This window comes from Cetorhinus maximus, chromosome 16, assembly GCF_964194155.1.
Source record: "Cetorhinus maximus chromosome 16, sCetMax3.hap1.1, whole genome shotgun sequence".
Lineage (NCBI taxonomy): Eukaryota > Metazoa > Chordata > Chondrichthyes > Lamniformes > Cetorhinidae > Cetorhinus > Cetorhinus maximus.
In genome coordinates, this window is record NC_135894.1 from 14,411,844 (window position 1) to 14,428,503 (window position 16,660).

At 41.1% G+C, this 16,660-nt stretch overlaps 1 protein-coding gene across 1 annotated transcript; it reads right to left on the reverse strand.

Annotated features, from left to right (window-relative positions):
- Positions 1–218: 218 nt before the first annotated feature.
- On the reverse strand, positions 219–14,913 carry LOC144691920 (retinoschisin-like). The gene is made up of 6 exons (XM_078560492.1): positions 14,832–14,913; positions 14,418–14,446; positions 13,683–13,794; positions 5,270–5,411; positions 3,344–3,539; positions 219–2,111 (listed from the first exon to the last, which is right to left on the reverse strand). Exons 1-6 carry the CDS (start codon positions 14,875–14,877, stop codon positions 1,956–1,958), a joined length of 681 nt encoding a protein of 226 aa, XP_078416618.1. The 5' UTR covers positions 14,878–14,913; the 3' UTR covers positions 219–1,955.
- Between the last annotated feature and the right edge of the window lie 1,747 nt (positions 14,914–16,660).

Below are 16,660 nucleotides of genomic sequence, written 5' to 3' on the forward strand. Positions count from 1 at the left end.
GACTCCACTTGTCACATCCTACCAATCAGACCAACACCCATTTATGCATATTCTCTGTTTTTTGCCAGCCAGCCAATCTTCTATCCATGCTAATATATTACCCCTCATACCCTGAGCTTTTATTTTCTGCAGTAGCCTTTGATATGGTACCTTATCAAATGCCTTCTGGAAATCCCACACACAGTAGATTTCACCTGAAGTGACATAATTTAATTAATTTAGGGCTATTGTAGTGTAGTGGTTATGGCGCTGGATTAGTAATCTGGAGGTCTAGACTGATATTCGAAAGAGCATGAGTTTAAATCGCACCATGGCAGTTTGAGAATTTGAATTCTGTGATCTGTTTTTTAAATGTGGAATAAAATACTGATAGTGATAAAATAGCCATGAAGCTGTTGGATTGTCAGGAAAATCCAATTGGTTCACAAATGCCTTTTGGGGAAGGGAATGTGTCCTGATGCCATGAGCTGGCAGTTATGAGACCAATGTGGATGATTCTTAACTCCCCTTTGAAATGGCTTGGCAAGTTCCTCAAGGTGTCAAGGCAGGTAGGTACGTCCCAAAAATTATTATTTAATCTCCAAATTTCAATTCATGAACTTTTGAACCTCGTAGACTTTGGTTTTCCAGCCGCATTTTATTAGACTGTATATTAAATTGTCTAAACATGACCCCTGGTAAAATGTAACACTGAACAAAGTCATGTAGCATCTGTCGAGAACACAGGAGCATTGACATTTTAGGTGTGGGCCTTACCTTTTGACAAAGATTCTGCATCTGAAAAATCAACTCGTCTGCACTCCACAAATTCAGCCCGTGTTGAGTATTTCCAGTATTTGCCGTTTTTTCACATTAGTAAAATGTGTCTGGGGCATTAGTGAAATAGTTGGCATAGTGGCCCTTTACCTGTACGACCTTGGTTCAAGTTCAGCTCAGATATAGGATGAAAAAATATCTTAAACCAGTTTTTAATGGGCATGGGTGCTTCGCATTAGGGATTTCAGATGTCAGGTAGTGGAATAGTTAGGAAAGATGAGCACAGGTGCAAGTTGAAAAGATAACCTTGGATTAACTTTTAAAGGCATGAAGAGAAGAAACAAACTCGAGGTTTGGGGAGGGAGGGGTGGGGTCCCAAAAACTAGGGCCGATAGCTGCAGTTTCTGTTACTAGTGAAAGAGATGAGGGGGCAATATAGGAGAGCAAAATAAAGACTGAAGATCTTGCACTAGAGTAGCTTGGATGAACTGATGAAGATTTCAGGACATGATCTCCTACCTACAACCATCCCGCCCAAAAGAACACTCTTTCCCCCTGATCACCAATATTTTATTCCTAATAAACAAGCGTTCAAGGAAAATGATAAACCACCATTGTTTTAAAGTGCCTCAATAATTCTTCTCCTGGATTGCTCACAGCAATGTCCAGGAGATTAATCTTCAATTCATGGACATGTCAAGACAATTCTGAGCATTGGCAACCTTAGCTGGAAGAAGTTGCAGAGGTACAGTGAGTTGAGGCCGCTATGGGATTTATAAATGTAGATAAGGATTTTGAATTATTTTCTTTGGAAAACAGGGAGCTAAAAGAAGGCAATAAGGATGGGAATAAGTGGGCACCCAGTCACTTTTGGAGTGAATCCAAACACCGCAGTGCTGGAAAAAGTGTGGTTACTCAGTCCCTGCAGAAGTTGCTTTTAACTTTAATTATACTACGGACTGCTTTTAAGTACAGTCAAAAGGACCAGTAAACACTCGTCCCTATATTACTGGATTTAAGTTGCCAAATCTGTTAATGTGAGCACTTCAAGTACATATTGTTTCTATTTAATCTTGTTTAAAACAATGAGCATTCAATCATATTGATAAGTTTGTTTAGATATATCATTAATCTAGACAGTAGTCTGGATTTTTAACAGGACATTTTACTTCTTTCTGCTGTGCAGACATGTAACATGCTTATGACTGGCATTTATTCATGCATTCGAGCAGTTCCATCCTGATAGCAATCCGAACGTGCCAGCCCAAGGGCTTAATCCTGATGAATTGAGCTAAAATTGGAGGACGCAGGAAATTCTGCACAGCTGATGACCTGTCTGAGTTCCCATAAAATACCTGTGGGAGAGGGGAAAAGTAATGTTGTAAAACTGAATTCCGATAATCATTTTCAAATCAAAGCTTAGTAACTGTGCAGATAATAGAGGTAAATCAAACCCTCAATTAGTAGGATTACTGCTTTTTGGTATACAATGGGCAGAATTTCACAGCCCCCCCCCCTGCCGGCAGGATTCTTCCAGCCCCTCCGAAGTCAATGGAGTTTTGAATGGTTCACCGTATTTTCTGGCCTTGTCCCACCTTAATGGGTCCATAAAATTCTGCCCAATGTAAAATGTGTCATCAAATCAAGTGAGCACACTGCAAGAGAACCTCGCCACCTGGTGGCATGTCTTTTTTAGTACGCCCAACCATTAAAGTGCTTCAACGCCAGTAAATGCTGTTATATTCAAAATCAGCTTGGAATAGTTACAGAACTAATACCAGAGTAAGTGCACTGCAGTAGCTTGTACATAGTCCCTGCACTAAAGGGCCAATAACAGTTCAAGTTCACATTGTTCCCAGAACTTCATGTTAACATCCTTTTTGAAGTGCTTTTTTTAAGCATTATGCAAATTGCTAGTGCAAAGAACCTGGCAGTGGTTTTTGACCACCAAACTGTAATGAAGCAGAAACTCTCAGGGGTAACCCTACGGATGATTATAACTAACCCAGATTTTTTAAATATGTGTACTAGTGACTCAATTTACAACTTGCTCTGTGTTCTGTTTTCACTCATTAACGTGAATCCCTTAAATGGAATTATTAAAGGGAAGTAACCTTTGTTAATTTTCAAAATGAACACTTTATTAAGGCCAATATTTGATGAAACGTTTAAATGTATTATTCTGTATTATAATTTATCTCTGGCATTCACAGTTATAAATCTTGGAGAAAGTCATGCCACCATAAGGGATCATAACTGAATTGTTATATTTACATATTCAAAGTAAGTTGTCTTGCACCAGCAAAGACTTGTTTTATTTTGTAAGTAAGGTTTCTTCCCCTCCTTTTCCCTGCCTCTAATTTTGATGAACTTTTAAAAGTTGGGCTTTTGATGTCCTTGAGACCTGGCTCACAGGAATGAGCTAATTAGAAGCTGTCTCGCCACTGTGATTTGCAGGTGCTCCTATGGGTGTGTAAACATAACAAGCTAGAGTGAACGTTCCAAGAGTCCAGACAGGACAGAGAGGACCTCACTGCTGCACTTAACTCACCCCTTAGCTTATTTCTGGATGGGAGCCAATACTTACCCGGTTGTTTCCAGTCTGGTCTTTATAGTAAACCCAGTTAAAGGTTTCGTTGGATCTGTACTGCACGCTGTACTTTGTCATCCATTCATCAGCATCACATCGTCCTTGAGTAATGATCCCAGAAATAACTCTGACCTGCTTCAGGTCAATCTGAAGCCATTGCTGATTGTCCTGGTACCTTGATAGCCATGCACATCTGTAATAACACATGTAAATATTTAATGTGTCATTAGTGAAATTTTGGAAGATAAATTGTTGTTGAAATATGGATATTGAATTTGGAAACAACAGATACTATAAACTATCATTTCCACATGTTAGTTTCTGAACATTTAATGCTTTCCTTTCAAATTTATTTCCTATTTTAATAATGTTAATCAATTTATTTTAAGTTGGTTTGTAACTAAAATAGAAATTTTTACCCTTAAGTTTCAAAAGTGTTGGATCGGATAATTTTATATTAAAAGGTATAAGCCAGCTGTGTGTTCGAGCTGCCTTACTGAAGTTTTTTCATTCTATGGTAAAGCTTGCCTTTGGAGGTCTAATTGATATGGGTTTGTTACATTTGAAATAGTCATTGTTGAAATAGACTGTTAGTTTGAATAAGAGCACTTGTGTTGAACATTCATCTTAGCCCTCTGTCAATCAAATTATTCAAGCTGTAGCTTTGTCAGCAGAATTTGTGTGGATGCCTACATTTAAGGATTGCTTGTCAACAGTATGGGGTTTCTGATGACTGTGAATGAGCAACTGTGAGTGTATGGTCACTTATTCCCGAAACAGCTGAGCAATTGAAGATCAATGTAAATTGTGTTTTAAGTTTGGTGCTGTGACCACGGGGAAACGACAAAGAAAATGTCCTTTTTATCCAAGAACCTCTAATTCTCATAAGTTCTAATCACCATGTCATTACATGGGGTGTGGGGGGATGCTGCCAACAAAATTTTCTGATCAGTATTAACATATTTACCATGAGAAAACTGCCTTTTTGCTGAGATAATCTGAAGGAACAAGAGTCTCTCAGTCATCTCAGTTGCAGGTATTTTAAATGACCAATTGTTCTACAGTGGTTTGCCTACATTTTTGCTTTTGGGAATCACTTTATTTGTAAAGTATTCTGTACAATGGTTTAGCTTGTTCAAGCAATCCTTAAATGTAGACATCCACACAAATTCTGCTGACAAAGCTACAGCTTGAATAATTTGATTGACAGAGGGCTAAGATGAAAGTTCAACACAAGTGCTCTTGTTCAAACTAACAATGCCAATGACTATTTCAACTGTAACAAACCCATATCAACTAGACCTCCAAAGGTGAACCTTACCATAGAATATTACATTGAGAACATCATTTTGAATTGACCAAATGTAGCGGGTACCCAATGTGTTCTCCAGTAAGCAATTTAGTGAGATTGACGTTAATTAGTATACCTCAGGTTTAACAGACAATGTGACAGAGAAAAACAGATGCATGGTTCAGTTCACAAGCTGTTTAATCTGCTTAAATTGTGATCAAAACCCAAATCCTAAGGGGCCAACCATTCCATTGATGTTGCTAGCAAAATAATATTATACAGATGCGATCATGCTTCATAAACTAAGAATTGCACAACATAATTTCAAGATTATGGGTCTTGTAATATCAAAAAGTATTAATTACATATACAATAAATTTTGCAGAGGTTTCACTCTGACACTAAAATCGGTGGTTCAAGTTATTGATACGTATTCAGTAGAAATAATTAATTTAATGAGCCAAATTACCGTTTGTCATGTTGTTATGATCTGTTGCACATCTCCACTTCAGTTGTTGATCAAATCACAAACTAAAATTGCAATAAAATAGAGGAACTATCCTAAATTCAAATGGTGCATTGAACCAATTATTGCATGGGTTGGTGTAATGTTGTGCTATGTGATTACCTACCCAAAACCTTGGCTGTTGATTCTTGCTTTGTTTGGCATCCATGAGGAGTACCATCCAGTATATTGGTCTTCATTGGAACAACTTATCTGGTCTTCCATAACAGCTCCAGATTCAAACCCAAGAGCTTGGTGATAAGGACACTCTAATTCAAAAACAATTAATATAACTTTTTCATAAAGCTAAGGCTGCATTGATGTGACGTAATTAAATAATCTACATTCAACCATGCAACATTTCAACAAAAACTTCCATTAAACAGCATCTTTAGCTTAGGAAAAAGTCCCAAGGAGTTTCACAGGAGCATTATCAAACAAATCTTGACCCAGATCCACATGTCGAGCTATTAGGACAGATGACGAACCAAAAAAAAAGTAGTCTTAAAGTTGGAGATTTTTAGGGAGGGAATTCCGGAGTTTGGGGCATAGACAGCTGAAGGCACAGCCGCTAATGCTGGAGCAGTGAAAATCGGGACTGTGCAAGAGGCTAGACTTGGAAGGGCAAGGAGATTCACTCAGCAAAGATTTATGCAGTCAACTACTCCCGATACACATGAGGAGATGGGGTGAAGAGCAAATGAGGATTTGTCAAGAGTGCCTAGGTCAGAGTGCCAAGGTTTCCTACCAAAGCCAAGGCCTTGCCAAGCTACTGCTCTTCCTGGCTGTTGAGTGAGAAAGAAAGTGGTTACGCCAAAGTGAAGCAGGAAGGAGACAGGTAGTTTTGAAGATAAAGGGGACATAGACAAGTGGTGGAGGAACAAGAGCAAGGGCATTTGAGGTTAAATCCAAAGGTGTTTGAGAACAACAAAATTCGATGGCCTATTTCCAACATAAAAAACATCTTCACAGTTAGTTCAGCCTTACCTTCTCTACACCAGGTTTCTTACTGCCCAGTTCTATTCTTCACCACTCTTACAGATTCTGCCTGTGCTGTAGGTGTTTGTGTTCGATTGTCAGGTCAGCCTGCTTACAGTACCTGAGCCAGTACACTGAAACTGGGCCTATTCATGAGGCTCAGCAATGTTTCTTGATCTATTTTCAACCATACATCTTCATTGCTTCCACCTTCATCTCCCCCTTCAGTTTATAACCAGCGAAATACTCGGATCCATCTACTCAGCAATGGCCGCAAAGGATCCTGTCAAGTTAATGACTAAATTGCAACCATGCTTAAAGAAGTGCTTAGTAGATGTTACAAAGGGTTTAGGTTCACAGACACATTAGCAAATGTTCTTGGAGCATCCCTTTCATTTGGTACAAACCGATCTGATCCATGAAGTGAGTCCTTGACATCCTTAGCTTCAGGAGGAGCAGGGCCAGAAAAGCATTGAAACTTTGGGAGGAGTGGGGCCAAAAAAACAGTGAGGCTTCAGGAGGAGCAGGGCCAGAAAAGCATTGAAACTTTGGGAGGAGTGGGGCCAAAAAAACAGTGAGGCTTCAGAAGGAGTGGGGCCAAAAACCAGCGAGGCTTCAGAAGGAGTGGGGCCAAAAAAAAGCGAGGCTTCAGGAGGAGTGGGGCCAAAAAAACAGCGAGGCTTCAGGAGGAGTGGGGCCAAAAAAACAGCGAGACTTCAGGGTTAGTCAGCACCGGTCACCATTCAGAGCTGCATTCGTAAAAAGAAATCAAGGTGTGATATCACAAGGAAACAGGTAAGTGATTAGTTGGTGAGTATTTCCTATTTACCTAAACGGGGGAATTTCAATCAAGATAAGTAGAACATTAATTAAAATAGTAATATAAGCACAGGCAGGACTAGAGGCATTAATTAAAATTTAATTAGTAAAATGAATTAGCTAAATAAAACACTTCAAAGATGGCAGGGTAGGTGATGTGTTGCAGCTGCAGTATTGTGGGTGCTAGTGAATGCCAGTGTGATCCAAGCAAGCATGTCTGCAGCTTGAGGAACTTCAGCTCAAAGTTAGAGCTGGAGCCTGAGCTTAGACACTGCAATGCATCAGGAAGGGAGAAAGTTACCTGAACACTTTGTTCCAGAAGGCAGTCACACCCCTTAAGCTAGGGTCTTCTGATTTGTCCATGATCAGGGACAGGAGAGTGTGACTGAAATGAGGCAGATATGGGGATCGAGAAGTGGAGAAGCCTCAGCCTTTGCAATTGTCCAACAGGTTTGAGGTTCTTGCAGCTTTTATGGATGAAAGTAAGGGCTGCAGGGTGGATGAGCGAACTGACCATGGCATCACGGTGCAAGAAGCCATTCAAGCAGGGGTGTAGATGGGAATGTAGCAGTAGTAGGGGACAGTATAGTCGGGGTTTAGACACACTCCTCTGTAGCTGAGAGCCAGAGCCCAAATGGCTATGTTGCTTGCCGGAAGCCACGATTCAGGACATCTGCTCGGGGCTGGAGAGGAACTTGCAGTGCGAGGGGGAGGGTCTGGTTGTTGTGGTCCATTTTCTAATCAACTACATAGATAGGACTAGGAAGGAGGTTCTGCTTAGGGATTGTGGGCAGCTAGGGGCTAAATTAAGCAGAATCTCAAAGGTAATAATCCAAAGCCACAAGCAAATTGGTGTAGGGAAAATAAAATTAGAGAATCAAATACTTGGTTCAAAGATTGGTGTGGGAGAAATTAGTTTTTATACATGGGGTACTAACACCAATACTGGGGAAAGTGGGAGCTGTATTTTTGGGATGGTCCTCACCTGAACCATCCTGGGACCAGTGTTTTGGCAAGTCACTTAACTAGAGTGGTAGAGAGGGGGACATAGTGGGGCAAGGGATTAAATGAGGGAAGATGTGATAAATTAAAGGGAGAGGGCAAGGCAAGAGAGCAAGGTAGCAATAAGGGTCATGATAATTAGAGCGTGCCAAAAGGGAGGGCATGAACTGGGAGTGTGGCAGCAGCTAAGGCCAAATGTTGCAAAAATAGTAAAAAGACAGAACTGAAGGCTCTGTATCTGAATGTGCATAGCACTTGTAACAGAACAGATGAATTATCAGTTCAAATAGAAATAAATATGTATGATCTGATAGCTATTACAGAGACATAGCTGCAAGATGACAAAGGCTGGGACCTGAATATTCAAGGATACATTTTAGAAGGACAGGAAGCTAGGAAAAGGTGGCGGGGTAGCTCTGTTAATTAAGGATGACATTAGTACAGTAGTGAGTGATTACCTTAACTCAAAAGGGCAAGATGTAGAATCAGTTTGGGTAGGGATACGAAATTGAAAAGGTAAGAAGTCACTTGTGAGGATAGTTTACATGTCCCGTAACAGTAACTACACTATAGGATGGGGTGCACAGGAAGAAATAATGGGAGCTTGTGAGAAAGGTATGGCGATAATCATGGGTAATTCAAATCTACATATAAGGCAGAATTTTGCCCTTGGCGGGCGGGCTTGGCAGGGATGGTTGGGAAGCCGACCACTGCCCACGATTGGCACCGCACCACAATTTCAGGCTGGTGGGCCAATTAAGTCCCACCCAGTGTGAAACGTGAGCGGCAGCGCTCAGCACTGCCTAGGTAGGGTGGGGGGAGGAGGACAAGCAGGCCAAGTGCGAACTTCGTGCGTGTGTGTGAGTGAGGCACAGAGCTGCCTTGGAATTGAAGAGATATAACAAAAAGTAATGAAAAAAATAAAAAGGTAATCAAACATGTCCTCTCATGTGACTCTGTCACTTGAGCAGGGACATGTTATTAATTCAATTGCAAAACTTTTATTTTATTTTTATTTGCTTTTGCTCCTGCCCGTGGATGAGGTGTCCAAAAAAAGCAAAGGCCGCTTGGCCTTTTCACCTGCCTGTCAACCGGCAGCACGCCTGCTGACTGAACTATCATGCGACTGCGCGTTGACGTCAGCACGCTTGTCCAACATCAACGTGCGTCATTTCACGCTCGAGCGGTTTGGGCGCACGCCCGCGTGCTGAGTGAAAATTTCTGCCCATAAATTGGACAAATCAGATTGGCAAAGGTCGCCTGGTAGATGAGCTCATCAAGTGTTTTTGGGACAGCTTTTTACAGCAGCACATTCTAGCACAAATCAGAGAGCAGGACATACTAGACCTGGTAATGTGCAGTGAGACAGCATTAATTAATGACCTCATAGCAAAGTGCCCCAAAGTAGCAGTGATCAGAATATGATTGAATTTCACATTCAGTTTGAGGAAAAGAGGAGTGGACATAAGACTAGTGTTTTAAACTTAAATAAGGGCAATTTTGAGGGCATTTAGATCTGGCTAAAATGAACTGGGAAATTAGAATACAGGATAGGTCAGTAGAGATGCAGTGCAAAAGCTTCAGAGATATCTCATAACACTCGACAAAAGATATGTTACAATGATTTTAAAAAAGACTCTAGAAAATGGATATATTGTTTGTGGTTAACTAAGGACATTAAAGATAATATCAAATTGAAAGAAAAAGCGTACAATTCTGCAAAGATGAGTGGCAGGTCAGAAGATTAGACAAATATAAAAACCAGCATTGAATGACAAAAAAAATAGGAGACAGTAGGTTGTGAGAGAAAGCTAGCTAGAAATATAAAAACAGATAGAGGTTTTACAGGTATTCAAAAAGGAAAGGAGTAACTAAAGTGAGCTTTGGTCCTCTAGAGATGGAGCCTGGGGAATTAATAATGGGAAATAAGGAAATAGTGGATGCATTGAACAGACATTTTGTCTGTCTTTCGCTGTAGAAGACGCAAGTAACATCCCAGAAATAATTGTAAATCAAGAGGTGAAAGGGAGGGAGGAGCATTAAAAAATTACAATCGCCAGGGAAAGGATACTGAGAAAATTATTAGAACTAAAGACTAACAAGTCCCCAGGTTCTGATGGACTTCATCATAGAGCCTTAAAAGAAGTGGCTGCTTAGCTAGTAGATGCATTGGTTTTAATTTTTCAAAATGCCCTAGTTTCTGGAAAGGTTCCATCAGATTGGAAAATAATGAATGTAACTCCTCTAACCAAGAAAGGAGGGAGACAGAAAGCAGGAAACTACAGGCCAGTTAGCCTAAAATCTGCCCTAGGGAAATTGCTGGGATCTATTATTTAGGAGGCTATGGCAAGGCACTTAGAATATCTTAATGCAATCAGGCAGAGTCAAAATGGTTTTATGAAAGGGAAATCATGGGCAGAATTTTTCCGTCGGCGAGCAGGGGGCGGGGCCCGCTCGCCGACATGAAAATGACGCGGGATGATGTCTGGAGGAACCCCCGATGTCATCCCGCCTCATTTAAATATTCAGGAAGGCGGGGGGGACAACGCGATCAGCTGTCCGCCCGCCGACCTGTCAATGGCTAATTGAGGCCATTGACTGGGTAGTTAAATCAATTAAAGACCCTGCCCGTCCAACCTTAAGGCTGGCGGGCAGGCCAGGAGCCCCAGCGAGCTTCTGAAAAAACATGAAACCTCATCCACCAGCGGGATGAGGTTTCATGTCGGTTTTAAAAATCTTTAATAAAGTTTCTGTGACACTTATTAACATGTCCCATCTCGTGTGACATTGTCACATGAGGGGGACATGTTAATAATTTTTTTATTTTTCTATTTTTACACTTTCAAAAACTTTCACTGATCTCCCTGAGGCAGCACTTAGTCTCAGGGAGATGTGCGATCTTTTGCGCATGTGCGAAAAAGCGCACTCCGACAATTGGGGAATCCCCCCCACCCGCACAGGAAGCGCATAGCGCTTCCCATCGGGCAGCCCGCTGGGTGGACCTTAATTGGCCCGCCCACTTAAAATGGCGGCGGGGCCCGTTTCAGCCGCAGCGATCAGCTGCCCACCTGCCCATCAAGGGCAAAATTCTACCCCATGTTTGGTTAATTTATTAAGAGTTTTTTTGAGGAAGTAACATGCAACATGGATAAAGTGGAACGTGTAGATGTGGTGTACTTAGATTTCCAAAAAGGCATTTGACAAGGTGCCACATCAAAGGTTACTGCACAAGATAAGAGCACATGGCATAGGAGGTAACTTAGGGGGCAACATGGATAGAGGATTGGTTAGCTAACAAGAAACAGAATAGGGATAAATGGGTCATTTTCAGGTTGGCAAAATATAACCAATAGAGTGCCAAAGGGATCAGTGCTGGGGCCTCAACTATTTACAATTTATATCAATGACTTGGATGAAGGAATCGAATGGTTGCCAAATTTGCAGATGACACAAAGATAGGTAGGAAAGTAAGTTGTAAAGAGGACACAAGTACTCAGGCAAAGGGATATAAATAGGTCAAGTGAGTGGGCAAAAGTAGATGGCGTATAATGTGGAAAAATGCAAACTTGTCCACTTGGGGCAGGAAGATTAGAAAATCAGCATATTGTTTAAATGGAGAGAGATTGCAGAGCTCTGCAGTACGGAGAGATCTTGGTGTCCTGGTACATGAATCAGAAAAAGTTAGTATGCAGTTACGGCAAGTGATCAGGAAGGCAAGTGGAATGTTGTCATCTATTGCAATGGGACTGGAACATAAAAGTAGTGAACTTTTGCTGCAGTTATACAGGTCTTGGTGAGACCACATGTGGATACTGTGTACAGTTTTGGTCTTCTTATTTAAGAAGGGATACGATTGCATTAGAAACAGTGCTGAGAAGGTTCACCCGATGTTCCTGGGATGAAGGAATTGTCTTATGAGGAAAGGTTGGGCATGTATCCAATGATATTTAGAAGGATGGGAGGTGATCTTATTGAAACATAAGATCCTGTAGGGATGAAACAATGTGGTTGCTGAAAGAATAGTTCCCCTTATGGAGAGACTAGAACTGGGGAACACAGTTTAAAAATAAGGGGTCTCCCAGTTAAGAGGGAGATGAGGAACATTTTTTCTCTGAGGGTCATTGGTCTGTGGAATTCTCTTCCCCAGAGAGCAATGGAGGCGTGGTTATTGAATATTTTTAACTCTGAGTTAGATAGATTCTTGATTTACAAGGGTGTCAAAGGGTATCGGGGTCGACAGGAAAGCAGAGTTGAGACCAAAATTGGGTCAGCCATGATCTTATCAAATGACGGAGCAGGTTGGAGGGGCTGAATGGCCTACTCCTGCTCCTAATTCACATGTTCATATGTGTTCACTTTCCTTAGTACATTGTAGCATCAGAAAACCAACACAATGGCCTAAATCAGGATATATTGATTTGAAGTTGAGCCTCTATTGACTTTTGCACCTAGACAACCCTGATAACTTTTTAAAATTTATTCTTTCAACAGAAGTGGGCTTGCTGGCAAGGCCAAGCCAGCATCTCTTGCTCATCCCTAGTTGCCCTTGAACTGAGTGAGCTGCTTGGCCATTTCAGAGGGCAGTTAAGAGTCAACCACATGGCTGTGGGTCTGGTGCCACATGTAAGCCAGACCAGGTAAGGACGGCAGATTTTCTTCCCTAAAGAGCCTTAGCGAACGAGATGGATCTTTATGACAATCAACATTTGTTTCATGGTCACCATTATTGAGATGAGTTTTCAATTCCAAATGTATTAATTGAATTTAAGTTCATCAGCTGCCTAGGTGAGATTTGAACCCATGTCCCCAGAGCGTTAGCCTGAGCCTCTGGATTACTAGCCCAGTGACATTACCACTGTCTCCTCCATCAATTTGCCTTCCACTGGACGGAATTGGTCTTTCAAATCCCTCCATGGCTTTGCCCTTTTGTATCTCTAATCTCCTCAAGCTCCACAACCCTCGACTCTCAACCTCTCCTCTAATTCTGGCCTCTTGAGCATCCCCGATTTTAATTGCCCCACCACTGGTAGCTGTGCCTTCACCTGTCTTGGACCTAAGCTCTGGAAATTTTTCCGTAAACCTCTCCACCTGTCTACCTTTCTTTTCCTCCTTTAAGGCATTCCTTAAAGCTTACCTTTTTGACCAAGCTTTTGGTGCAGTCCTAATATCTTTTTTATGAGGCTCAGTCTCAAACTATGCCTTATAGAGCCCTTATGAAGTGCTTTGGGACACTTTATTGCATTAAGGGCTCTATTTAATGTAAGTTTTTGTTGTTAGGTCTCTGAAGCTTATTTATTGTGACTGGTTGGTGGTCTTCCATCATGAGGGGTTATACTAAAGGGTAATCTATTTAATCTTCAGGGATAGTTAATCTGAAGATCACACTGAGATAAGAAGATTAACCAGCGACCTTGTGTCTTCTCTTATCACATTGCAATATCAACAAGTAAGAATGCCTTACAATATTTTGTAGGAAAACAAATGATCAATTCTCTGGTAGCTGCAAATAGCCAGCACTGTTCTAAGGGTTTTACTGTCAACTAGACGGAAGAGTTTCTGCCTGGCACCACCCCCGCACCCCCAGAATCAGCATCATAATTGATAAGTGAGACATTGAAGCTTTTATGAAGTAATTGATTTTGTTTCCAGAATTAAGTCTGGCTGGATCTTAAGAATATCTCCTCAAAATTGAGGTAAGTGCCTTCTAATACTAAATAAGATTATATAATGGTCTCTCTTACCTGGCATACATTGCAGCATTGATGATCCTGGTGCCATTCCCCAAAATGTGTTGGGTCCATCATTACAATTGCATTTGCAAGTCTTGTTGCACGTCTGATCCAGGTTTTCATCCTGTCATAAATATAGGAGCGGTAGACGAGTCTCACTGAAAGCTTATGAATCCTGCTGGGTGACTCATGTGGGTGCTTAGCTTTGAAGCTGATAAAATCTGTTCTGGTAAAAAATTGTGCATTGACTGCATACCTTAAACTATTAACAAAACTGATTGAGCAGAATAATGAATAAAGTGCTTGCATGAGAAATTAGAAGTGCAATTATTCACATTTTCCTTAATTCATCCCTTATATGATAACATGTAGAGTATTAAGAGGAGATGAAGATATTTATATGAGCCTTTAAAAGTGTTTATCTCAATCCCACAACGCATGCAATGTTTGGATGTTTTAGTTTATGAATTTAAGGGTGGTGTAGGGATACAATGATGGTTTACAGTTAGTTTTGTGATCAGTGATCATTTAGTTGAATTGTTGTTTAACTAAATTGCAGTAGATTTTTTAAAAAGGTAACTATCTAATTGGTCTACCTATCTTTTGGTAGTAATGAGCAGCAGTTAAACAAAATTTTCTAAGTATAGCATTTTTCCACAGGCCAATATCCACACACAGGCTAGATTGAAAACAATTGCAGATGTTGAACAATGCTTTAACAGCATTGGCCTACACCGAGTTCCATACCTCAGGAGCAGACAATATAGATGTAAAAGCTTTTCCAAATCGATTGAGAAGAATTTGAAAAAGATAAAAGAAAGACAAACATTATTTTCTTGAACACTACAAATATAATTACTTTTATTTTACATTTTTATAAAATAGCAAAAATAAATCAGAGGGCATTTAACTGCTCTATTAGTACTATTTTACAAGGTTCTCTCCCAGTATTGGAAACTTATACATATCTTCAGCACACAGTCCTGGTATTCTACAATTGCTGAGGCATTATCACACTTGAAGAAACTCAAAGAAGGTAAATAAGAATTTCTCACTTAAATAACAAAGGTATAAACAGGGAAATATAATTTACTAATTTTGATTTTTTAAAAACAATTTTTGGTATACACACCTTATGCCACTAGAAAATGCTCGACATACCTTCAACTATGAACAGAATGGAAATTAAGATGTTTTCTCCCTTCATCTTTTCAAGATTATGCACTCAGTAAATTGAATAACTGCTGTAGATCTAAGAGGATTATCTGAATTCTCCACATCAGCGTATTTCGTAATCTTAATCGTTATTGCTTCTTAAATGCTCGTCATCTTTCAGTCTTTTTTCATTTATTCATCATTTTTATGAAGCAAACACAAAGGAGTTCAGTGGGGAACAAAAAAAGTGGTTGAAGTGTAAAAGATAAAGAAAGCTCAAATTTACATAATGCCTTTCAGGACTTTAAGACTAAAGCACTTCACAGCCAATTAAGCATTTTTGAGCATAGTCACTGTTGTAACTGAAGAAAATGCAGCTGTCTGTTTGTGCACAGTGAGGTACCTCTATCAGCTATTTGAAAATGATGCATTTTTTCATATTGATTCAGGGATAACTGTTGGCCAGGACACCGGAGAAAATGCTCCCGCATTTCATTGATATAGTGTCATGGAATCTTTTACACCTATCTGAGAGACAGGGCTTTGGTTTAGCATTTTGTCTGACAGCCAGCACCTCTGAAAGTGTACAGCACTCCCTCAGAATTGCACTCAAATGTCAGCCTGGGTTACGTGCTCAAGTCCCCAGAGTGGAACTGGGATCCATTGAGCCGAGGCTGAACCCTATATGGTGGTGTAATGTATTTGGACTCAGCTGTGCCATGGTGTGGTAGAACTTGATTTCAAGCACAATTTTAATTGTAATTACTTTCAGAGTGCCGTAAGGTTCCATTCTTGATCACTGCTTCTCCTTGTCTACATATTGTCTTTTTAAAATTATTATCCCTAGGCACAGAATGAGTTTGTACACATATACAGATCTACCTCTCCACTGCAACCTCTAACTCCAACTCCACAAACACTCCTGTACTGTCAGACTGTTTCTCCAACATGAAGCCGTGGATAAGACAACAGCCGGAATTTTCTGGCCCCATTGACGTCGAGCGTCATGGTGGGTGGCAGGGGGACAATATGGCGAGAAGGCCAAAAATTGGTTTTATGCCGTTGTGAAACCAGTTTGCAATCGTTCGCTCCACCCATCAATAGCAGTCAATATTTCCCACTGCTGCACATTGGGAAAGTCATTTGAATATATTTGCATATATGCCCTGCTTGCCGGAATCACTCCCCCCCATGACAAATTTACCTCCCATGTCGGCGTGACTTCAGAACGACGTGCTTCCTGACTGCCTTTGAAAGGCGTGCACCTGGCAATCTGAACTTTGAGGGGAACTCAGAGGTGACTGTACACAACCTCGCACAGCACTCGCAAGCACTGCCCATAGGACATCAAGGAAGAGGTGCCTTGCATTTGCAGCAGGCACAGGCTTTTTCCCCGGCTGCTTTCGGTGCAGTGCTAGGGCAAGGGCTGCAATGAGGGCCAGGGCGGGTGGGCGGGATGATGGGGGCAAGGCAGCACAGAAATACTCAAGCACATGCAGGGAGGACGGGGGAGGGTGAGGGAAGTGGCCACACACTTGGAAAAGCTTGTCAAAAGTGAGCATTCTTCTACAGCTGAGACAGTACAGCAGCAGTTCCATCGACATGCTTGGAGTTGGGCCTCTGAAGCTTTTCTGTCCGCTCAAGCAATGCAAAAGGAATGAAAATGCCACCAAATGCTCCAGAACTTTTCACCCTCAGGTGCAGGCTGCAAATTAATGTGCGATTTAGGGGGTAGCAGAACAATTGGCCGACTGGGGAAGTTGTAGAATCCCCTTGCAAAAAGTAGCCATGGTGCAGTCACTGGTGGAGGCGCTCACAGCCTCTTGCAATGTCTT